Source organism: Triticum aestivum, chromosome 4D (assembly GCF_018294505.1).
Source record: "Triticum aestivum cultivar Chinese Spring chromosome 4D, IWGSC CS RefSeq v2.1, whole genome shotgun sequence".
Taxonomy (NCBI): domain Eukaryota; kingdom Viridiplantae; phylum Streptophyta; class Magnoliopsida; order Poales; family Poaceae; genus Triticum; species Triticum aestivum.
Genome location: NC_057805.1, coordinates 110,180,453 through 110,192,886, shown reverse-complemented (window position 1 = coordinate 110,192,886; position 12,434 = coordinate 110,180,453). Strand labels below are relative to the sequence as shown.

The window sequence follows — 12,434 nt, the reverse complement described above, 5'->3', positions numbered from 1 at the left end:
TTTTTGTCATCTTGTACACTTACATAAGATGTTGGTGGTGCGCAAGCCCTAGAGGTCATCGGTGCATTCATGAGGGTGCAAGCCTCTGCTGATGTGGTTGAGGGAGAAGAAACATAGAGGGAAGACTAGATGAATGAAGATATGATTGGTCTTCACCAACAATTTCAAGACTACATATAGTATATAGTGAGGCCAGATGATTTGATTTACTTGTATTACAACAGGTCTGAACTAAATAGATGATTTCATTTGCTTATGTTACACCAGATGAATACAAGAAGTTGACAAAAGATTCATAACAGTGTAGTTTAAAGAACTTATTTCACAGCGTCTGGTGTTCCTTGGTTTGTCATTACAGAGAATTGACTGACACGTTGCAGGAGCATCACGAAACAAGATCTAATGACCCACCGACACTGAAAAGCCTGGTCGCAACTTCATCAAACTTTCTTCATCCCACGTAAATGAACAATCCAGGATGTGATAAGCTAATAATGTAAGCAGATACCTGCACGAATGAAAAGTAAAATATTTTGTCAATGGAAAGTGAGGTCGCTACTTATTGGACTATTTGCTATGAGATACATCAACGGAATCTCCCAGTTTCCTGGCACCAAATGGTATGCGAGGAATGAGCGCTTCTCACCTCGAAAAAAAGGCATTTATTTGTGGAATATCAGTGTAGTGTAGTTGAAGTCTAGTTAATTCACCGGAAGCATGTATTTACCTAGTAGAGTCTATTTTGCAGTTTCTAGAGAACCATTGCCTTGCAGTGCTTCACGTTCCCTTTGACGGCGTTCTCTCTGCAAATTTGGACAAGAAATTACACATTACATACAGAATTCAAAATTGTATTCAATAAATCAAGATCCTAGTACTATCATTGCAAGTTGTTGGGAAGTAAGGATGGGCCTATCATGGAACATGTGCAGATGTAGTTTCCCTGGAAAATTTTCAAGAACGGCAGGAAGAGGCGCCCCCAGGCACATCCAGTCCAAACAACTTATCTATCTAACCGCCCCCGGGCATTTCCACAAACAGCTGGTGTGCAGATGCGCATGGGCAAATCTAGAACAAGAATCCAACCAAACAGGCACTCGTTCTAGCTAGGAATTGCACGGCGAGTGAAGTTTCCAGTGGGTATGTCTAAACCAACGACGATCACAGGCATTTCCGCATATAGTCGGAGAAGAAGGAGCGGGGAGAGGGTGGGGGTACCCTGCGGTCCCAGTAGGGGTGGAAGCAGACGAAGTCGTAGACGGGGGTGATGGTGCTGAGGAGGACGAGGTTGACGCCCATGAACACCAGCAGCCCCGTCATCGGCCGCGCGCGGTGCGGCATCTCTCCTCCGCCCGTCCCTTCTCGCCGCCGTTCCGGGTAGAGCTCTCGATGCGACAAAAGTAAATGAGAGAGAGGAGGCAGCGCTTACAGGTGGGGCCGAGTCGGATAAACCAAACCAAACCAAACCATCAGATCATTGACCAGTCACCAGTCTGATAATATCTCTCGACAGAAAGAAAAAGAAATACTCCCTCTAAAGAAAGAATTTTTTTATTTTTATTTTTTAGAAAAGAGGATGTACCCCGGCCTCTGCATTTGGACGATGCATGCAGCCATATTATTAATTATTCACAAAGATCATACATGGTGATACATCAATAAGTCTGAAGCCACCATCTTGGCAACACCGTTGCTACTCCTATCCCATTGATGAAGGCGTGCCGAATGTCCGGGCCTAATATCAAACAGACATCGCACCAAAGCCTAACATCTAAAGTCGGGTGTCTCATCCAAGCCACTACCTGGATTGGGTCCCACACCGGTCTGGCACACTCCCAGTGAGCACCGCACGCTGCAAGGGCCGTCACATCCATCATCCCTCGGTCCATCCTCAGAGCAGAACTGAAGCACCCACCTTGCCAGGCCTCTCTGCCATCAACACCACCATGATGCCAGACAGCTTCCTCCACCTGCGCGAGTCCATCTCCACGCATCAGACGCCGAGTCTCCACAGCGCCACGCCGCCGAGATCCGCCACCATCAATGTGTAAGATGAAGCACCGCTCCACCAAAGGCGCCGTCCTCCGGTCCCTCGAGCCCGTGTGCACCTCCAAGAATGACGCCCCCAAGGGGGAAACGACACCAGAGAGCCGCTGTCATCCGATTTACTGATCTAGGGTTTCCCTCGGAGGTAGCAGAGAGTGGCCTTGAACTTCTCCACGGCGATGCCTTCAGGAAGGGAACAATGCAGACAACGTCGCCATCGCCAGCCTTGGCAATAGCCAATAGTAGGTTTTCACCCAGATCTGATCGAAGACCTCCATCTCTCGTGCACGGGTCGCCGCCATCCTTGTTGGGATCTAGATGATCCAGGCCGCCGCTGCTAGATCTCAGCAAGGAGAAGTCCCCAAACCGAGACCCGCCGATCGAGCAGGGGAGGTCGAGACCGCGCCGCAGGACCAGATCCGCGATGGATCCGTGCCCGCGCCGCCGCCCCGGAGCCAACCTCGTGTGCAGCTGTTGGGGAACGTAGTATGCAATTTAAAAAAAAAATCCTACGCTCATGCAAGATCTATCTAGGAGATGCGTAGCAACGAGAGAGGGAGAGTGTGTCCACGTACCCTCGTAGACCGAAAGCGGAAGCGTTAGCTTAACGCGGTTGATGTAGTCGAACGTCTTCTCAATCCAACCGATCAAGCACCGAACGTACGGCACCTCCAAGTTCTGCACACATTCATCTCGATGACGTCCCTCGAACTCTTGATCCAGCAAAGTGTAGAGGGAGAGTTTCGTCAGCACGACGGCGTGGTGACGGTGATGGTGAAGTGATCCGCGCAGGGCTTCGCCTAAGCACTACGACAATATGACCGGAGGAGTAAACGGTGGAGGGGGGCGCCGCACACGGCTTGGAACAATTGTGTGTCTAGGAGGCGCCCCCCCTCTCACGTATATAAAGGAGGAGAGGGGAGGAGGCTGGCCTAGGCGCGCCCCATAGTGGGGAGGAGTCCTACTAGGACTCAAGTCCTATTCGGCCTCCCCTTCCTTTTATCGGAGGGGGAAAGGGGGAAGGAGAGGGAGAGGGAGAAGGAAAGGGGGGCCGCGCCCCCTCCCCTTGTCCAATTCGGACTCCCCATGGGGGGGCGCCACCCCCTTGCGGGCTGCCTTGCCTCTCCCCTATGGCCCATGTGGCCCATTACTTCCCCCGGGGGGTTCCGGTAACCTCGCGGTACTCCGATAAATATCCGAAACACTCTGGAACCATTCTGGTGTTCGAATATTATCGTCCAATATATCAATCTTCACCTCTCGACCATTTCAAGACTCCTCGTCATGTCCGTGATCTCATCTGGGACTCCGAACAATCTTCGGTCACCAAAACACATAACTCATAATACAAATCGTCATCGAACGTTAAGCGTGCGGACCCTACAGGTTCGAGAACTATGTAGACATGACCGAGACACCTCTCTGGTCAATAACCAATAGCGGAACCTGGATGCTCATATTGGCTCCCACATATTCGACGAAGATCTTTATCGGTCGAACCGTTATGACAACATACGTTATTCCCTTTGTCATTGGTATGTTACTTGCCCGAGATTCGATCGTCGGTATCCTTATACCTAGTTCAATCTTGTTACCGGCAAGTCTCTTTACTCGTTCTGTAATGCATCATCCCGCAACTAACTCATTAGTCACATTGCTTGCAAGGCTTGATATGATGTGCATTACCAAGAGGGCCCAGAGATACCTCTCCGATACTCAGAGTGACAAATCCTAATCTCGATCTATGCCAACCCAACAAAACACCTTCGGAGATACCTGTAGAGCATGTTTATAATCACCCAGTTACGTTGTGACGTTTGATAGCACACAAGGTATTCCTCCGGTATCCGGGAGTTGCATAATCTCATAGTCAAAGGAATATGTATAAGTCATGAAGAAAGCAATAGCAATAAAACTTAACAATCATTATGCTAAGCTAACGGATGGGTCTAGTCCATCACATCAATCTCCTAATGATGTGATCCGGTTCATCAAATGACAACACATGTCTATGGTTAGGAAACCTAACCATCTTTGATTAACGAGCTAGTCTAGTAGAGGCTTACTAGGGACACTGTGTTTTGTCTATGTATCCACACATGTATCAAGTTTCCGGTTAATACAATTCTAGCATGAATAATAAATATTTATCATGATATAAGGAAATATAAATAACAACTTTATTATTGCCTCTAGGGCATATTTCCTTCAGTCTCCCACTTGCACTAGAGTTAATAATCTAGTTCACATCGCCATGTGATTAAACATTAATAAGTCACATCGTCATGTGATTAACACCCATAGTTCACATCGCCATGTGACCAGCACCCAAAGGGTTTACTAGAGTCAATAATCTAGTTCACATCGCCATGTGATTAACACCCAAGAGTACTAATGTGTGATCATGTTTTGCTTGTGAGAGAAGTTTAGTCAACGGGTCTGACACATTCAGATCCGTATGTATTTTGCAAATTTCCATGTCCACAATTCTTTGCATGGAGCTACTCTAGCTAATTGCTCCCACTTTCAATATGTATCCAGATTGAGACTCAGAGTCATCCGGATCGGTGTCAAAGCTTGCATCGACGTAACTCTTTACGACGAACTCTTTATCACCTCCATAACCGAGAAATATTTCCTTAGTCCTCTAAGGATAACTTTGACCGATTTCCAGTGATCCACTCCTGGATCACTATTGTACCCCCTTGCCAAACTCATGGCAAGCTACACAATAGGTCTAGTATACAACATAGCATACTTTATAGAACCTATGGCTGAGGCATAGGGAATGACTTTCATTCTCTTCCTAATTTCTGCCATGGTCGGGTTTTTTGAGTCTTACTCAACTTCACACCTTGCAACACAGGCAAGAACTCCTTCTTTGACTGTTCCATTTAGAACTTCTTCAAAACTTTATCAAGGTACGTGCTTTGTGAAAGTCCAATTAAGCGTCTTGATCTATCTCTATAGATCTTGATGCCCAATATATAAGCAGCTTCATCGAGGTCTTTCATTGAAAAACTTTTATTCAAGTAACCTTTTATGCTATCCAGAAATTCTATATCATTTCCAATCAACAATATGTCATCCACATATAATATTAGAAATGCTACAGAGCTCCCACTCACTTTCTTGTAAATACAGGCTTCTCCAAAAGTCCGTAAAAAACCATATGCTTTGATCACCTCATCAAAGCGTATATTCCAACTCCGAGAGGCTTGCACCAGTTCATAAATGGATCACTGGAGCTTGCACACTTTGTCAGCTCCTTTAGGATCAACAAAACCTTCTGGTTGCATCATATAACAACTCTTCTTTAAGAAATCCATTAAGGAATGCAGTTTTGACATCCATTTGCCAGATTTCATAATCATAAAATGCGGCAATTGCTAACATGATTCGGACAGACTTAAGCATCGCTACAGGAGAGAAGGTCTCGTCGTAGTCAACTCCTTGAACTTGTCGAAATCCTTTCGCGACAAGTCGAGCTTTGTAGACAATAACATTACCATCAGCGTCAGTCTTCTTCTTGAAGATCCATTTATTCTCTAGGGCTTGCCGATCATCGGGCAAGTCCACCAAAGTCCATACTTTGTTCTCATACTTGGATCCCATCTCCGATTTTATGGCCTCACGCCATTTTGCGGAATCTGGGCTCATCATCGCTTCCTCAGAGTTCGTAGGTTCTTCATGGTCCAGTAACATGATTTCCAGAACAGGATTACCTTACCATTCTGGTGCGGAATGTGCTCTGGTTGACCTACGAGGTTCGGTAGTAACTTGATCCGAAGTTTCATGATCATTATCATTAGCTTCCTCACTAGTTGGTGTAGGCATCACGGGAATGGATTTCTGTGATGAGCTACTTTCCAATTCAAGAGAAGGTACAATTATCTCATCAAGTTCTACTTTCCTCCCACTCACTTATTTCGAGAGAAACTCCTACTGTAGAAAGGATCCATTCTTAGCAACAAAGATCTTGCCTTCGGATCTGTGATAGAAGGTGTACCAAACAGTCTCTTTTGGGTATCCTATGAAGATACACTTCTCCGATTTGGGTTCGAGCTTATCAGGCTGAAGCTTTTTCATATAAGCATCGAAACCCCAAACTTTAAGAAAACGACAACTTAGGTTTCTTGCCAAACCACAGTTCATATGGTGTCGTCTCAACGGATTTAGATGGTTCCCTATTTAAAGTGAATGCAGCTGTCTCTAATGCATAACCCCAAAACGATAGTGGTAAATCGGTAAGAGACATCATAAATCGCACCATATCTAATAAAGTACGGTTACGACGTTCGGACACACCATTATGCTGTGGTGTTCCAGGTGGCGTGAGTTGTGAAACTATTCCACATTGTTTTAAATGAAGGCCAAACTCGTAACTCAAATATTCGCCTCCGCGATCATATCGTAGAAACTTTATTTTCTTGTTATGATGATTCTCCACTTCACTCTGAAATTCTTTGAACTTTTCAAATGTTTCAGACTTGTGTTTCATTAAGTAGATATACCCATATCTGCTCCAATCATCTGTGAAGGTCAGAAAATAACGATACCCGCCGCGAGCCTCAACACTCATTGGACCGCATACATCGGTATGTAATATTTCCAATAAGTCAGTAGCTCGCTCCATTGTTCCAGAGAACAGAGTTTTAGTCATCTTGCCCACGAGGCATGGTTCGCAAGCATCAAATGATTCATAATCAAGTGATTCCAAAAGTCCATCTGCATGGAGTTTCTTCATGTGCTTTACACCAATATGACCTAAACAACAGTGCCACAAATATGTTGCACTATCATTATCAACTTTGCATCTTTTGGCATCAATATTATGAATATGTGTATCACCACAATCGATATTCAACAAAAATAGACCACTCTTCAAGGGTGCATGACCATAAAAGATATTACTCGTATAAATAGAACAACCATTATTCTCTGATTTAAATGAATAACCGTCTCACATTAAACAAGATCCAAATATAATGTTCATGCTCAACGATGGCACCAAATAACAATTATTCAGGTCTAAAACTAATCCCGAAGGTAGATGTAGAGGTAGCGTGCCGACGACGATCACATCGACCTTGGAACCATTCCTGACGCGCATCGTCACCTCGTCCTTAGCCAATCTTCGTTTAATACGTAGTCCTTGTTTCGAGTTACAAATATGAGCAACCGAACCGGTATCAAATACCCAGGCACTACTACGAGCATTAGTAAGGTACACATCAATAACATGTATATCAAATATACCTTTGTTCACTTTGCCATCCTTCTTATCCGCCAAATACTTGGGGCAGTTCCGCTTCCAGTGACCAATCCCTTTGCGGTAGAAGCACTCAGTTTCAGGCTTAGGTCCAGACTTTGCTTCTTCCCGGGAGTGGCAACTTGCCTGCCATTCTTCTTGAAGTTTCCCTTCTTTCCTTTGCCCTTTTCTTGAAACTAGTGGTCTTGTTAACCATCAACACTTGATGCCCCTTCTTGATTTCTACCTCTGCAGCTTTGAGCATTGCGATGTAGCGACCAGACCTCAAATGGTCTGTGCTGCTGTGCACCAGTGTCATCCCTGGATCAGTAATGCTGACACGCACAGTACAAATGGAGGATTTATAACAGAGTAGCAATCACACACTTATTACATCGAAAATCTCTGAAGAGATTAAGTATGATAAACATGGCTTAAGGCCATCTAAAACGATAACAGCGGAAGACTTGAAAGATAAGTGAGTCCATCAACTCCAGCAGCATCACTGAGTATAAGACCACGACCTAAGGCACCTTACTCGTCGTCTGAAAATTCTGCAACATGAAACGTTGCAGCCCGAAAACGGGTCAGCACATAGGATATGCTGGCAAAGTAACACATAGAGAACAATGAACAATAATAATGCTATACTATATGCATTTATGGCTGGTGGAAAGCTCTATGGTTACAGTTTTGCGAAAAGCCAATTTTATCCTACTACAAAGGAATAAATTTTATTTAACTATCATGGTGGTTGTGAAACATTGAGAAGGTACCTCCAACTCAATCCCAATTAAGTGTCATCATTAACCCAACAAAATTAATTATAAGTAACATGGTGATGAGATTCAAATGATAATCCAGGTACTAGATACTCAAGTTGTCCATAACCGGGGACGCGGCTAATCATGATCAGTTTGTACACTCTGCAGAGGTTTGCGCACTTTTCCCCACAAGACTCGATCGCCTCCGCTTGATTCTCGCACTACATGATGTTTGAGAAACGGATGACCGAGACACAGTCTTTCAGAAACAATCACTCTTTACTCTGGATGGACCGGTACACCTACTTTCCCCTACATATGCTAGTCCACCTCTTCAAGAGATCCTGTAACCTACTCAGCTATGCTAGAGCCCATAATAGCTTGTGGCTGCACACGGAAGTTTCTAGCATGAATAATCTTATGATCCCTTTGAGCCTGGGTGGCGGACCTTATACATACAGCAACACTGGGTTCTCCAGGTGCCTCAATCCACCCAGATGTGAGTTTTAGTTGCCACCTTAAGTTGAACCATTAATAAACATCTCACATCTGTCATGAATATCACTCAAACCCAAATCCACGTCTACGAGCATAGCATGGCAATAATAAAAGCAACGTAGAAGTAACTCCCAAGGGTTTGATAAGAAAACAGGTAATAGGCACTACCTCAACTACTTCCCAATACCCACAGTTTAATTAGATCCTAATCATGCAAGTGTTTGAGGAAAACAGATCTAATGCAATAAAACCGGGTATGAACGGGGTATGATCAAAGTGTTACTTGCCTTGCTGATGATCCGCAAAAGCTAGCGAGTCGAAGTAACAAGCGGCACACTCCGGGTACTCTATCGCAAACAAACAAGCATACAATCAGTACTCATCTAATGCACAGGTAAAACTCGAATGAAAGGTCCAACCAGAAATCCTCCACATACTGGCCTACGGTGCGTCCTCCTTGGCGTAGGTTATGAAACTCACGCTTCTTCATAGCCATGGCTCCTGCCGAAACATGAGCTGTACGGAAAGCTTGCTGAAACTGGTCCCATGTGACAGTGTCAATAGGGTGCGTGGCTGTATAATTCTCCCACCATGATGCTGCGGGTCCATCAAGCTGATGTGCGGCAAAACGCACTCTTTCCGCATCTGTGCATCCTGCAGTGGTCAACTCCCTTCCAACTTTGCGGAGCCAATCATCTGCTACAATCGGCTCGGTGCTACTGGAAAACACCGGCGGGTTTAGCCTTAAGAAACGGGCTAAGTGATCAACAGGTGGTGGTGGCGGTGGGTTGTTGTTGTTGTTGTTGCCTTGGTTCTGAACTAACACTTGCATCAGGGCATTCTGTTGCTGAATCAACTGGGTGATCTCTAGCGGGAAAACAAATCCGGTGTCGCGTCTCGGAGGCATCTGATGGGTTTAGAAAAGATGAGAGTTAAGAGTAGAATGAGGTCTAGAGAGAAAACACTACCCATATGCTTATGAGACAATTCAATCAATATCACTCAATGAAATCAAACAAGGCAAAACAATCGATCTAACTAGCGTTACAAAGTGCTTGAACTATACTATTGAATGGGGGAAAACTACTACTGATATGGTGGTCTACTAGAAATTCTGATCCGTTGAAGACTCCATGATGTCTGCTCCAGCTTCATCAATCCAGTCGTCTTCACTTGGTTCCGAGTCGGTGTCGTCGATGATGATGTAGGTATCCGGAAAAGTGCATTCGTCGACTTCTGCTTTTGGCACTGGATTTCCCACGAATACTCCAATCTTCTTCTCCAGGTCATCAATCTTCCCTACTAGTGCGTTGATTTCCTCCAAATAATCTTCGCGTGTAGCCTTGAGTTCTTCTTGGAGTTCCTTGATCTTCGTTAATGCCTTCTTCAGTTCTTCCTTGTCCGTGCACATCTGGTTCTCCTGGCGACGAATATGTTGGTTCTGCTCCTGGATGAAAGCTGCAATTGATCCATCCTTCTTGGTCTTGATCATCTCCCATTGCGCGTCTCGACGTCCACAAATTTGGTAAATTGTATCCTTAAGCTCCTGGTGGTAGACTTCTCCAATGCGTCCCATGGCGATGTGTGCGGCCATGCTCTTCCCTAAACTCCAAGTTGGTGCTTCGAAAACCAATCTCATGGGTTCCGTAATTGGCACAAACGTCCTTCCTGGAATGATAACTTGAATCTTCCAGCTCTCCTCTTCAGGTAATGTGGCGTTGTAGGTTCCGGTGATGCTTGGTATTCCTATGTTCAAGTACTTGGTGACTTCCTTCAAGTGTCGACCAAACGGCGTGTCTTCATCCGGTTGCATAAACTTGCTCCCTGCATTCGCCATTCCTAAAAGAGTAGAAAGTGGAGAGGGGTCAGAAATGAGAAGAGAGAAGTTTTCTAGGGCTTAAGCTTAGTGGTCGTGTCCTACAGTCAGCGTGTGCTCTGATACCAACTTTGTAGCGACCAGACCTCAAATGGTCTGTGCTGCTGTGCACCAGTGTCATCCCTGGATCAGTAATGCTGACACGCACAGTACAAATGGAGGATTTATAACAGAGTAGCAATCACACACTTATTACATCGAAAATCTCTGAAGAGGTTAAGTATGATAAACATGGCTTAAGGCCATCTAAAACGATAACAGCGGAAGACTTGGAAGATAAGTGAGTCCATCAACTGCAGCGGCATCACTGAGTATAAGACCACGACCTAAGGCACCTTACTCGTCGTCTGAAAATTCTGCAACATGAAACGTTGCAGCCCGAAAACGGGTCAGCACATAGGATATGCTGGCAAAGTAACACACAGAGAACAATGAACAATAATAATGCTATACTATATGCATTTATGGCTGGTGGAAAGCTCTATGGTTACAGTTTTGCGAAAAGCCAATTTTATCCTACTACAAAGGAATAAATTTTATTTAACTATCATGGTGGTTGTGAAACATTGAGAAGGTACCTCCAACTCAATCCCAATTAAGTGTCATCATTAACCCAACAAAATTAATTATAAGTAACATGGTGATGAGATTCAAATGATAATCCAGGTACTAGATACTCAAGTTGTCCATAACCGGGGACACGGCTAATCATGATCAGTTTGTACACTCTGCAGAGGTTTGCGCACTTTTCCCCACAAGACTCGATCGCCTCCACTTGATTCTCGCACTACATGATGTTTGAGAAACGGATGACCGAGACACAGTCTTTCAGAAACAATCACTCTTTACTCTGGATGGACCGGTACACCTACTTTCCCCTACATCTGCTAGTCCACCTCTCAAGAGATCTTGTAACCTACTCAGCTATGCTAGAGCCCATAATAGCTTGTGGCTGCACACGGAAGTTTCTAGCATGAATAATCTTATGATCCCTTTGAGCCTGGGTGGCGGACCTTATACATACACGCAACACTGGGTTCTCCAGGTGCCTCAATCCACCCAGATGTGAGTTTTAGTTGCCACATTAAGTTGAACCTTTAATAAACATCTCACATCTGTCATGAATATCACTCAAACCCAAATCCACGTCTACGAGCATAGCATGGCAATAATAAAAGCAACGTAGAAGTAACTCCCAAGGGTTTGATAAGAAAACAGGTAATAGGCACTACCTCAACTACTTCCCAATACCCACAGTTTAATTAGATCCTAATCATGCAAGTGTTTGAGGAAAACAGATCTAATGCAATAAAACCGGGTATGAACGGGGTATGATCAAAGTGTTACTTGCCTTGCTGATGATCCGCAAAAGCTAACGAGTCGAAGTAACAAGCGGCACACTCCGGGTACTCTATCGCAAACAAACAAGCATACAATCAGTACTCATCTAATGCACAGGTAAAACTCGAATGAAAGGTCCAACCAGAAAGTTCAACTTAAGAACTCCGGTTTGCAAAAAGAATCAACTCGAAAGAAGCAACGAAAGTCAAACGGCCAAAGAGAGAAACTTCGTTTGCTAATCTGGATCTAGGTAAAATTTTACTGTAGCAAAAACTTGTTTGAGTAGGTTAAACGGAAAGAGAATTTCGAGACGAAACTCTAGGCGCTTGAATCGCCTGATTCCGATAAACGAGCGAAAAGTTAAACAGAATCGAAGATTTGATCAGAGATCGAATCTGAGAAAATAACGAGAAAACTCCGACGAAAAAGAAAAACGAACGAACGGTTAAATAACGGACGTTCGTTAATAGAGAAAAACCGACGAACGCGTTCGTTAAAACGAACGGTTCGGTGAACGCTCGCAAAATAATAAAACTGAAAAAAAACCGATCTAGGGTTTTTTTTAAACGAAGGGTTTTTTAACCGGCAACGACGAACGGCAGCGGCAGTACCTCGACGGGCGGGCTCCGGCGAGGGCTCCGGCGGGCGCGGGGCTTGG

At 44.7% G+C, this 12,434-nt stretch overlaps 1 protein-coding gene across 1 annotated transcript; it reads right to left on the bottom strand.

The window, feature by feature from the left end:
• Positions 1–197: 197 nt before the first annotated feature.
• Positions 198–1,465, bottom strand: LOC123099752 (uncharacterized). The gene is made up of 3 exons (XM_044521853.1): positions 1,219–1,465; positions 728–803; positions 198–508 (listed from the first exon to the last, which is right to left on the bottom strand). The coding sequence occupies exons 1-2, from the start codon at positions 1,339–1,341 to the stop codon at positions 738–740; spliced, it is 189 nt and encodes a 62-aa protein (XP_044377788.1). The 5' UTR covers positions 1,342–1,465; the 3' UTR covers positions 198–508; positions 728–737.
• Positions 1,466–12,434: the final 10,969 nt, after the last annotated feature.

Bases quoted from the DNA above. Each gene is read 5' to 3' on its own strand.
- LOC123099752 (XM_044521853.1), bottom strand. From the start codon at position 1,341: ATGCCGCACCGCGCGCGGCCGATGACGGGGCTGCTGGTGTTCATGGGC. The intron at 804-1,218 runs GTACCCCCACCC...CCAAATTTGCAG, and splicing joins ACCCCTACTGGGACCGCAGG to AGAGAACGCCGTCAAAGGGA.